The sequence below is a fragment of the Notamacropus eugenii genome, chromosome 7, assembly GCF_028372415.1.
Source record: "Notamacropus eugenii isolate mMacEug1 chromosome 7, mMacEug1.pri_v2, whole genome shotgun sequence".
Lineage (NCBI taxonomy): Eukaryota > Metazoa > Chordata > Mammalia > Diprotodontia > Macropodidae > Notamacropus > Notamacropus eugenii.
Genome location: NC_092878.1, coordinates 142,156,463 through 142,169,140, shown reverse-complemented (window position 1 = coordinate 142,169,140; position 12,678 = coordinate 142,156,463). Strand labels below are relative to the sequence as shown.

Here is a 12,678-nt window from a genome sequence, read left to right as displayed (position 1 = left end):
GTTGTTGTGTTTGTCCTTTGTTCTCTCAGAGGACCATGACATCAAGACGATGACATGACTTGCAGTTGTCTTTGTTTTGAGGAAGGGAGGGCTGTGCAAGGTCACCAGGCTCACTTTCTCCTGAGCTGTCTGGGTCCAGTGACCAGATATTCATCTGGATGACTGAAGATGACCCAGGATGCAATGGGAGAGCCTGGTTCTTACAGGTTAAGGTCTTATCACCTTCTCACTTTGAGTGAGCTTCTTTAAGTTACTCAAGGGATGGCCCCTTAAAAAAAAAAAAAAATTCAAACTGGGAGGGGAAGCCCCTCAGGGTCATTTACATAATCTTCATCTACAAAATGAGCTGGAGAAGGCAATGGCCCTAGTATCTCTGCCTGTACTGTCTGTCCGTACTGAGGTGCCTGAATGACAGGACAACAGTTTATGTATTACTTGACACAAAGGAAAAAAAGGCTACTCATAATACAGAGAAATCAATTGTACTCCGGAGATGAATAGGAGATATGTCCTTGTAATCAAAGAGAACTAACTACCTACTAGGACAATAGTTAATGGAGGCAGACTCAATTTTTCCTTTTTTTTAAACAATTCAGTTTTTTGTACCAATTAGGGGAGCAAAAAACCCTTAGAAAAGTATTTAAGAAAACCAGCTGTTGCTCTTGGTCCTACAGTTCATGCAGGGGTCATACACAGTAAAATGGCAAATACAGAACAGAATAGAGTTAGTTATGCTCTAAAAATTCACTTTCAAAAACAGGCAAACCAGAAATTCTCTTAGACATTACCCCCTTTGATGGATTATCACATGATACATGAATCTCTACTACATTCTTCTATATATCCTATTGATTTCTCTAGATACCTTAATATAAAGTTTCTGGCAGGTATTTCCACAGGCAGATACAAGAATTAGGAAGCATTGAACACAACAGTAAAGCAAATTGCTGTTTGTAGTAGCAATTTTAAGTATTATAAAACACAAAACTTCTTTGAACCTGCTTTCTGGCACCCAATCCCAATCAGTTAGTCCCTTTATGTTTAATTTCCAGATTCTTCCCTAATTCCCCAATGCAATTCCAGTGCAGGACAATGGCAACGTTTTGGTCAAATACGTATGTGCCACACAAGTAATATCTAAGCAGCAATTTTCTTATTTTGTTGTCTTGGGTTTAGTTGTTTATTTCATGAAGTTATCTGCTTCAGGGAAACATTGTAACAATAAGTACTACATACAAGGCACTGTCCTAAGTGTGTTGTTATTATTATCAATTATTATCACATTTGATCTGCACAACAACTCTGGGAGGTAGGTGCTGTTATATCCTCTTTACAGATGAGGATATCCAGATGAATATCTGGTCACTGGATTCAGATGGTTCTGGAGGAGAAATGAGGCTGGTGACCTGCACAGCTCTCCCTCACTCAAAACAAAGTCAAGTGCAAGTCATGTCATCATTTCTCTAATGGCATGGTCTTCTTCGGCAACGAAGGACGAACACACACGCACACACACACACGCAAATAGAAGGTAAGTGATTTGTCTCAAGTTACACAGTTAGTAAGACTCTGAGGCATGTTTGGAACTTAGCTCTTTCTGATTCCAGGTCCACTGTTCTGGCCACTGTGCCACCTAGCTGCCCTGTTTTCCCTTTGAAATTCTGTATCTAAGGGGGCTTGTCCTTGTCCCTGTTCACAGATTGTCCAGTTTGGTTTACTCAGATTCAGAGACATGTATCCCAGAATCAGCATCTTGTGTTTTTAACTGGGGTGTCTGTTATTAACAGTACCTGGAATGGGCCTTGTTTCAAGGGCAGATTTACACAGGGGTTTCTTATAATAGATTGATTTTCTAGGTTCCAGGCCACTTTTGAAGTGTAATTTCCTTGATACTACTGCTTAAACCTGCAAATAATAAGACTTAGTACAAACCCAAGTATATTGGCCTTTCAGTAATAATTTGATGTGTTGAAAGCCAGTGTAAGTCTTAGGGAATTTACTTAATGAATGTTAGGACTTTAGAAAGAACATTAAGCTAAGCTACCTTTAATTCATCTGAAAGTCTTTGCATATGATGTGTTCAGACTTTACCTGAACCTGTACATTGTCTGGCTAGTGTTATTTATGAGCTAGAGGAAGAATCTTTAAAAAAAAAACCTTTCAGGACCTGACTATAAAATAAGTCCCTTTTATCTCTTGATATTATCAGAGAGACTTCAAACAAATAAAAATAAATCTCCTCTGTAAGAGTTCCCAAAATAAATGTTTTTTTTCTTTTTTAAACATCCATTAAACTGACTTGCACATACTGAAGTGCTTTGGAAAACGAGTCCATTTAATGTATGAGCTTCAACAAATTGAGACCAATCTTTTCCTAAAGCTAAACCCATTAGAATTATGTGACTATGCAAACGTATTGTGTTTAATGAGCTTACATTCAACTATTTTGTATATCTATTTTTATCTATTCATTTAAAAATCATGATTTAAAAGTTTCTTGATTACTAATTAGAACAATTCTATATGTGAAAAGCTCAATCCAACTTCATACTTTAAAACTTTCTAAAACATATCCAAAGACAGTTACTAAAACATGTATTTAGACATTTGTGTGAATAGGTATCTATGAATGTTCAGTTGTACCTGAAAGTCAGTACTTTATTATCTCCAGAATAGAATTTAAAATATGTCTTTTAGGAACATCATCTTTACTTGGCCTTTTCCATTGTTTTTCACTAGCACAGCAATTGAAATTCTAAGGCTGCCAATATAATTACAGTTATCCTATATCCTTTAAGTATATTCTTTTACGTAGTGGAAAACATTTGAAAGTCAGTCACCTATATCCTAATTCTCAAGTGGAAACAGTCTAATCTTGTTGCTTTCGCCAAAGTGAAGTTTACTAATCCATTAAAAATGAAAATTTTAACATCTTTTACCATTTCACATTTTTATCCTATGTTCCCTTTGAGGAAAAGATGTGATACTGTATAGACCTAAACTTGCACATGAATATATAACTATTAAAACAATGAGAAAGAGATGGTAAGTTTAAGAACTTTCTCTGGTTTCCCAGAGTAGGAAGTTGCAACAAGTAATGTCAACAAAGTTAAAACAGTAAAATCAAATAATGAATCCATTTTACTTGTATCCTATTGTAGCAGTTCAAATATGCTTGATAATTGTTAACAAAAAGACCCATTATAAAAGATTTATAGTTTTACTGCAGTGCTCAGCGAAATTTAATATGAAAAAAGGTAACACTTTTACTGTGAAAAGAAGTAACAGGAAAACTCCTTTAGTTCTGTTTGATTTCAGGTGTCAGGATCCCTACACCAAGGACCTACCCCCCCCTTTTTACTATTAGGAGACCCTGTTTTCCATTTAGATGCGGAGAGCTTCAGTTTCCTCATTTGTAAAAGGAGAATGGTAATAGCACCCAACCTTGAGGTTGTTCTGAGAATTAAATGAAATAATAATTGTAAAGTTCCTGGCATATAATAAGCTCTGTATAAATATTAGCTATTATTAATTCTGTTTAATTATTCAAAGAATAACACAGGGATGAGGTAAAACACACTTGTAAAATTGAATTTAACCTATTTAATTCTTCATGCTTGCATTGATTTAAACAGACCTCTTTCAAAGGTGGAGAGGAGAGTTAATTGTTCTAGGTGGTTCTTAAGCACCACATAAATTTATTTATTTGTTAAGAGCTTATTATATTTCAGGTAATCTCCTAAGTGTTAGGCTTACAAAGAAAGACAAAATATGATTTCTGTTCTCTAGGAGAGCACATTCTAATAGGAGAGATGACATGAAAATACCTATGTAAATAAAATTATATATATTTATGCATATGTATGTATATAATATGTGTGTGTGTATATATATGTATATCTATATTAGTGTAAATGGAAGGTAAGCTCTGAGGAAAAGCAGTCTCAGTGTGTGTAGAGAGGGGAGAGAGGAAGGGACCACCGGCAAAGGTTTCTTGAAGGTTTGAGGTGAGTTTTGTAGGTCACAGAAATTAAGAGGCAGGTGGGGGGTGTGTATTCCAGGCAGGTAGGGCCTGTTTGCAGTCTGGAGATGGCATGTTATATGAGGAGTAGCTGGATTGTAACGTCCATGGGCGAGGGGAGTGTACACGGGAAAGATAGAAAGGTTCTGGATTGTGAAAGGTTTGAATGCCAAATACAGGGTATTTTATACTGAAGGCAGTGGGGAGCCACAGTCTGTTGAGTTGGGAGTGGGGAGCAGGACATTGGCCTCTTTTGTTTCCTGATCTTTGTGCTTTGTGACAAGTGTTGAGGGCCTGCACCAGTGTGTAGGCTATTAGCAGAGAGAAAAGAGATATTAGAGAGGTTGTGAATAAAGGTATCAGTGACAGGTCTTGACAACAGATTAGATATGTTGAGTGAGTGCAGAAGGATGAGACCAAGGTTGTGAGCCTGGGTGACTTCGAGAATATTGGGAAGGAGAGGACTTGGAAGGAAATGGAATTTTGTTTTGGATGTGATGAATTTGAGATGCTTATGGGTCATCCAGTTTGAGTTATTCGGAAAGCCGTTGGTGATGTGGGGCAGATGCTCAGGAGAGGAACTACTGCTGAATATATAATTCTGGAAATTATCTGAATAGAGGGGAAAAAGTATCCACAAGAGAGTCTTGGGGGGTACCAAAGGTTAATAGCTGTGACCTGGATGAAGATTTGGCAGAGGAAGGAGGGTCATGTGGGCGGGAGGAGAACGAGGAGAGAGCAGTGTCAGGAAAACCTAGAGAGAAGAGATTATTCTGAAGGAGAGCACTGTGCTTAGTACATGTTTGTGGATTATGTGGGAAACATGAGATGATGTTGTTAATTTCAGTTTTTAAAGTATTTGAAAAAATGGTGTTTTCAGATCCTCCAAGGCAGATTTTTAAAAAAAAAATTTTTTTAGGAGTATCTATGTAACACCTTTATCTTTTTTTCTTTTAGTAGTTCATTTTCATCACATCTGTTCCATCAAAGCCCAGTCATTATGTCGGCTTCAAATGGTGCTGATGAAAATTCCCACAACAAGGCTCGAACGTCACCTTATCCAGGTTCAAAAGTTGAACGTAGTCAGGTACCCAATGAGAAAGTGGGCTGGCTTGTTGAGTGGCAGGAGTATAATCCCGTGGAATATACTGCCGTCTCTGTCTTGGCTGGACCCATGTGGGCAGATCCACAGATCAGGTAAGTAATTTAGGTATAAATGTAGCAGCAATGTGAACCCTGATTAAGGGGTAATGAAATTATTAGTAAGTTGAGGGTTTAAGTACTGAAGATTGCAGTTGTTAATTCTTCATGTTTGCTTTTAACTCCCTTGTCATACTGACATATAGTGCTTGATTATTTTTGTTAATTTTTGTGATGATTCAGATATATAGGATTAGCTGTGTAGCAATTTATCAGTATTTATCAGGTTTATTGTCCTGTTGTTCTTCTAACTAGGTACATCTCATAGCGATTATTTTCTAACATATTCTAGTTTAATATTTAAGGAGTATATATAATTCTCAAATTGTAGGAACCCTCAGGATGAAAAAAGAAAGAATTATAAAAGGACTTAAATACAGAAAGGAAAGCTTAACAGACAGGAGAGAAACTCCAAGAGAAGAAAAAATTTCATCTAAATTCATAGAAGTGCAGAACTTATTCATATATGTATGTCATTTATAAAAAAAGTTACAATTTTATCTGCATGAGATTAACGTTAATATAGTCTTAAGTCAGCATTCTATCTAACTCTTGTATTATAAATAAGGGATAAAATTCGATAGACTCAGTCTTAGAGTAGTTGTGATTAGCAACGGGCACTCGGGGTTTGATCATGAGTAAGCTCTATTCATTTCTGTTTATTGATTTGAATTTCTTGTGTCTGCCCTCCATTTGTGAATACTTCCGTGCTTCAGTCAGTGATTCCAGGATCTCATTGGTCCTGCCAGCTCCCCCAGTGCAGATCATGGCCTGCCTGTGATTTCAGCTTGTAGACTATTCATCTGTTACCCTTTGCTTTTGTGTTTTTTTAATTTATTAATGAATCATCAAGCATTTATTAAGTACCTGCTGGTGTCAGGTGTTGGGAATACAAGTATGAAGATTGAAACAGTTCCCAGCTCTTAAGGAGCTGCTGTTTTTGTTATGAGACCAGCCCACCTATGTTTACACCTGCAGCAGATTGTCCAAGATGGGCAATGATTAACCAGCCTAGACTTAGCATGCTCAAATGGCTCATTATCTTCCCTCAGCCCTGGCCCGAGCTGCTCCTTCCCACTTTGCTCTGTTAACTTTTTCCAGTCCTACTATTCTTCCAGCTTTCTTCCAAATCGTTTTGTATCTCTTTTGCATACCCCTCCATATCCACATGTTCCCATGCTATTTTGGTAACTCTGTGAGGATGAGGACTGTTTCGCTTTTGTCTTTGTTTTCTGTGTCTGGCACAGTGCTTGTGAATCTCCTTTAGGAGACCCTGAAGTATTACAGAGTTTATTGTAATGAGCAGAATGCCATTTGAAACAGAAACAACTGGAAGGCTTTACCATCTATAGGAAATTGTTCTTCTGTTTGTGTTTTTTGTTGTTTTTTTTTTTTTTGTAGTGAATGCCCTCACCTTTGGCAAGCATATATATCTCTATTTTATTCCTTGATATTAATGATCAGAGCCAAATTATTTTTGTTGTTTCTCTCAAGGAATCTTAGGACCTTAATATGGACATAAGAAGCAGCTGTAAGGTGGTATTTTGCTTTGCAAAAAATATTGTGTTTTTGTCAAACAATAAACATAATGGGATTTTAATTTTCTGCACCTTTTAAGTCATTTGTATGTCCAGCCTATTTGGGGTGTGCTTAGGTAGATACAGTCTCAGAAGACATCTTTGGTCTGTTTCTAGAGCTGTATTCACTTTCACTTTGGTAACTAGCCTTTTCATATTTGTTAAGATTAGTCAATTTCATTTTTTTGCATTTTCACTAATTTTAATTCCCTTCTTGAAAAAAGTATTCATGATAAAGCATTTGTGAGGCTTTTGTATCTGCTACAAGTCTTTGGATTCTTTTGTTTCCTGATTTTGAATCTCATTTTGCAATATATTTTCTTCCGTCCTCTCCTATTTCATTGACGTTTTCAAACATTAAAACGTATGTGAACTTAATTTGGAGGGTCTTATCAAGTTCTTTATAGAATTTCTCTATCTCCTCATCTTTTAAAATAGATAGTATGTAAAGATTAGCAGATTAGGAAAATAGAATACGGGCTTTCTAGTCAGGATAACCTAGACTCAGGTCCTGTTTCTGATCCAGATTGGTTTTATGAACCTAAACAGGTCATTTAAATCTCTTAGTGTCCCAAGTAACTCCTGTAAGATGTAGCTGCAGAATGATTGCTGAATCTGTATAGTAAATGGAATTTCTTCATCAAGGAACTCCTTAAACTGATGAAATTGCATATCTAGACTGGGGTAAAAAAGATGTTGGGACATAAATTTAAGACATAATATAATGAATATATCTCTAAATTTATTATGATGTGTGGGCTCTGTTTATAGTAAGCTACACTAATGATCTGTGCAAAAATTGAAGCATAAATTAGTTTTATTCTTTACTATTTGGATGTGAGATATGGATGCAGACATGGAAAGTGGAAGTCAACTTTTAGAAGCAGAAACTTATTTCAGCATTAACTATCTTTGAGGAATAACAGATTGAGTTTTTAAACACTGGAAATATTAAATTATCATTACTTATTGGCACTGGTTTTTATTTTTTTTATAGTGAGAGAAATTTTTCTCCAAAGTTTAATGAAAAGGATGGACATGTTGAACGAAAGAGCCAGAATGGCTTGTATGAGATTGAAAATGGACGACCTAGGTAGGTACTGTGGCTGAATCATCAGTTGTTTCTGAAGGTATAACTAGTTTATTGAGTAACTTTGCAGGGAATTGGTTTTAAAGTTGTAAATTTAATGCAGTTGTCTGATGGGAATACATTTTGAAATTATGCAGTCAGCTAAGCATAATGGAATGAAAATAAAAGTTCTTTTTATTTTGTACAGCAAAATCACATTTAAAAATAGATTCAAGAACAAAATTATTTTATTTCTTTATTTTTAACAATTTTCTATTATAAACAAATGAGTTTTCCTCCAAACAATTAAATTTGTGAATTCGCATCTCTGCTATGGAATGAATTCTGTGCATCTAAAAAAATGGTGAATTAACTGCCAAAGAGAAATAGGCATTTGAAAGAGACACAGCCAGACAATGAAATATGGGGGAAATCATGGGAACTGTAGCAAATTGGAAAGATTGTTAATAAGGAAATTTTATTACTACACCATGGTAACTTGTGTTTTCAAAGAACATGTTACCTGGAAGAAATTTACTGAGTTATTGAATTACTAGTATTTGTTGAGTTTCAGACAACAGATTAGTCAAAAGTTATATTTTGTTTCATAAATTTTGTAAACTCAGCATTTCTGAGATTTTTCTGTGAAAAACTTTGTATGGTATCACAACTGTTATTATTAAATGTTGCACTTTGTGTAGTCAGTGTACATGATGAATAACAAAACTCCCTTTCCAGCTGGGAAAAAACCTGACATTTTAAAAAGTGAAGCAAAATTTGCATACTTAATAAGCATGTTTATTTTTGGTTATAGATATGAATTTTTTTTTGCGGGGGGAAGAGAGTAAGCAAGAAAAGAGCATAGTCAGTGTTATTCAAAATGATAGAGATAGATACATCACAGCATCAAACAGATGAATGCTTGTTATCTCACCCGACCACTTGTGGGTTCAAAGTGCAACGGTCACAGGATCTTCTGTGATATGTAGCTTCTTTAGTTAATGAAATCTCTTTTTTGGGTCAAATCCAGGAGGTAAAATAGAATAGAGCAAGATAAGATTAAAAACCAAATGATTAATAGATATCCATGAAACGTAAAATTTGAGACATGATTTTCCTCTAGTTGTTTTTATTCTTTCTTTTGGTTTATGCTGATTGGGCTCTATTTTGAAATAAAAAGAAACTGTAAAATTAAAATTACCATATTGCTTTTCTCTTCTAGAAATCCAGCAGGGCGGACAGGACTGATTGGCCGAGGACTTTTGGGACGTTGGGGCCCAAACCATGCTGCAGATCCCATCATTACTAGGTAAAAATTCATACACTTTAAAAGTAAAGAAATGAAAGGATGTGGAAAAACACAAATCATATCCTTAAACTTTTACTTAAAATATTTTGTATCATAGTGCTCAGCATAGTATCTTTCACATTTGTCATTGTTTAGTCATTTGGGTTTTCTTTGGCAAAGATACTGGAGTGGTTTGCCATTTCTTTCAGCTCATTTTGCAGCCTCTTACAAAGTTGATGCTAAATAAACATTTGTTTGAATTGAAAATGCATTCTAAATGTACTGTAGCTTTATCTTGCGTAATTGTATTTACCATGTCGCATTGTGGTACACCATAGTGTAGTGCGGACACATGATGCATGACCAAAACCAGATTAAGATGTAATTGGGATGTAGTTAACAAAATAAAAAAATACAGTACATCAGATGATACTCAGTTTTAAGACTAAGTCAGTGTGTGCCCCACAAGGATCCTTACGTATGGATTAGTGGCCCCCAATTCTATCTGAGTTGAAACTACTTCATTAATAGATAAGAGAGTTGGCTTCAAAGTCAGGACTTGATTGGTGCAGATTTTAGATTTCTGTGGAGGAGCTGTTTGGGAGTGCCCAGCTGTACTTCTTTTTTGCCACTCTACCATCTTTTCTACTCATCTTGCTCGTTTTCCTCCTCTAGCTTTCATATGTTTTTCGTTCCTTTATTAGAATGTAAATTTCTTATGGGTAGGAGCTGCCTCACTTGTGCTTAGCACAGTTCCTGGCACATAGTAAGCACCTAATGAATGCCTTTTTCATTCATCTATTCATTTACTCATTTATTCATTCCTGGTTATGCTCTCATCAGTAAGAGGGACATTCAGAAGAGGGGAGGGTTTAGATGTAAAGACAGTGAGTTTGTTTTGGACAAACTAAGTGTGTCCACATCCTCTAGCACATCCGTTCTGAAATGTCAAGTAGTAGACATCCAGTTGATGATGTGAATGTGGAGATTAGAAGAGAGGCTAGGGTTGGATTAAAGAGATCTGGGCATCGTTTGCTTTGAGATGGTAATTGAACTTGGTGCTGATGAACTCACCACCAAATAAGATAATATAAAGAGCACCCAAGGCACTAAGTACTTCTTTTCTACCTCCATTGGTTTTCACTCTCAATCTCTACCATGTTTGTTTCTCTGATTCTTGGGTTTCCTCACATGACTATATCTTCTTAACCTTGAACATTCTGTTATCACCCTCTTCCTTATAATAGAGTTCAATAGGTCTACCTATACAGAGTCACATTCAAGTATGGATCTCACCCCTCCAATTCCCTGTGAGGAGGTCATGTTTGCCTTCTTGTCCTAGGACTCCTAACTGGTCATGCTCAAAGCTTGAGCTCTGTACATTTATATATAAATATTTCAAGCTGTAGATTTTTGTCTTGGCTCCTTTCTTGGATGTTGTTTCCTGTCATCTCCTGTGTAATAAATGCTTGTTGATTAGTCACATATTGGCCATATAAGAATTATTGCCGTAACATAATTTTCATTGCTTGTGCAGTGGGCCTAAAATGAAGGCAAATTTTTATTACATTCTTTTGGAATTTCAATAAATAGGCCTCATTTCTCTTGGTTGAGAACCAGCACAAGACTGCTTCATATAAACTACAGCTTTGTAGCAATTCATTTTCCTCATTCTATTGATTTCCATCACTTGCTGTTCCATTCTACCTCAGGTGCACACCAAATTGGTCATTCACTTGATCTTGCCATCACCCACAAGTGTTCTTCCATGTTTTGAACTCTGAAATTTCTTTATCTTATCATAATCTTTTATCATCTCATTTTTTCCTCTGCCTTAAGACCCCTAACCCTGTTAGATGGCGCCACAGATAGAGTAATGAACCTGGAATCAGGAAGACCTGAGTTCAGTTCTGGCTCCAGACACTAGCTGTATGATCCAGGACAAATCAGTTAGCTGCTAACTGCCTCAGTTGCTCAACTGTAAAATGGGAATAATAATAGCACCTGGCTCCTAGTTGTTGTGAAGGTAAAATGAGATAACGTGTGTAAAGCACTAGGCAAACTTAAAGTATTGCATACATATTGTTGTTCAGTTATTTTGGATCGTTTCTGACTCTTGGTGATCCCATTTAGGGTTTTCTTGGCAAAGATACTAAAGTGGTTTTCCATTTCCTTCTTCAGGTCATTTTATAGATGAGGAACCTGAGGCAAACAGGGTGAAGTGACTTGCCCAGCGTCACACAGCTAGTAAGTGTCTGAGGCCAGATTGGAACTCAGGAAGATGAGTCTTCCTGACTCCAGATCTGGCACTCTATTTATTGTGCCCACTAGCTGCCCTAACATATAAATATTAGGAGTTATTATTTCTCCTTACTCTGACCTCCAATCTCTTCACATAAAGTACTGAGAACACTCTCTTCCCTTCCCTGTCTTTATGCTTTGGTGATTCATTTCAGTTCTACCCTATCATCTATAGTAGGAAACTGTGGTGATTAGGGGTGGGAGACCTGTGGCCTTGAGGCCACACATGGCCCTCTGGATCCTCAATCAGTTCCCTTAATGAAAGAATTCTGTGAAGTTTGGATTCAGTCATAGGGCTGCACTTGAGGATCCAGAGGACCACGTGTGGCCTCAAGGCCACAGGTTTCCCACCCTTGATCTGTACTGTAGGTCCTCAGAGTGGGCAATACTTCCCACTGCTGGAGTGATCCAGAAAGGGTGGTAGTAGTCTTGGGTGCAGTTGGGGGGCATTAAATAAAAATAAGGAGGCAGTGGAAGTATAAAGAAAGAAAAGAATATAAGAAAAATTATTACATTATTACATTTTCCTGTGTTGTGTAACAGAGTTAAAGTTGTAGTATTATTTTCCATTTAAACACACAAAATGCAAGTTATAACTGATCAGTGATCAAGTCTGCTGACAGGCCTTAACAAGCAAGTTTTGGCAGGTGAGCGTGTCATGCATTGTTGGGAAGTTCAGCATTCATTGGGAGTGTAATGAGTAGCTTGTGGTATTTCTCTCAGATACTGTTTTAATGCAAACAACTATACCCAAATTCAAACTCAAAACAAAAGTATTTATGGTCTTTTTATGGTCTTTCGCCTTAAACAACAAAATTCACTCATCAGCTCAGAGCCAGATAGTCATTTCTATTCTCATGGAGTTACAGTAAGTAATAAAGAATTACCAGGACTCATATGCGTAAGGGAATTCCATTTAAGATCTTTCCTTTTCAAGTTTAAAACTTGTCCAGATGTAAAAGCCAATTGCCAAAAGTCCTTCTTGGTTTTATTACAACTTCTGAGCAAGTCCTATTCATTGTTTATAATTTGCATAAGCCAATTAAGTTTCTTTCTTAGGGTTGATGAAAGTACCCACAGGGATGGTTTCCAGGGGCCTTAGGAATTTTACAAAATAAAGGAGATTGGTACCACACCTAAGCCTGCCAACCCCCAAGCATACAGGAGGACTGTTCTGAATGGGCAGAACTAATCTAGTTAGAGTTTTCATTCAGTTCCTTTC

The 12,678-nt window shown here is 36.6% G+C and overlaps 1 protein-coding gene across 6 annotated transcripts in view; it reads left to right on the top strand.

Annotated features, from left to right (window-relative positions):
* Positions 1-12,678, top strand: part of NUDT9 (nudix hydrolase 9) — a 40,839-nt gene that overhangs the window by 12,043 nt on the left and 16,118 nt on the right. For 5 of the 6 annotated variants that reach the window (XR_011970078.1, XM_072622463.1, XM_072622461.1 and 2 more), the window contains exons 2-4: positions 4,979-5,218; positions 7,796-7,891; positions 9,090-9,176. Coding sequence is in view for 5 of the 6 variants with exons in the window: in XM_072622463.1 (XP_072478564.1) it covers positions 4,979-5,218; positions 7,796-7,891; positions 9,090-9,176 (423 nt within the window). In the remaining variant the exon portion in view is untranslated. The remainder of the gene's footprint in view (positions 1-4,978; positions 5,219-7,795; positions 7,892-9,089; positions 9,177-12,678) is intronic. The other variant, XM_072622462.1, reaches the window with a different exon arrangement.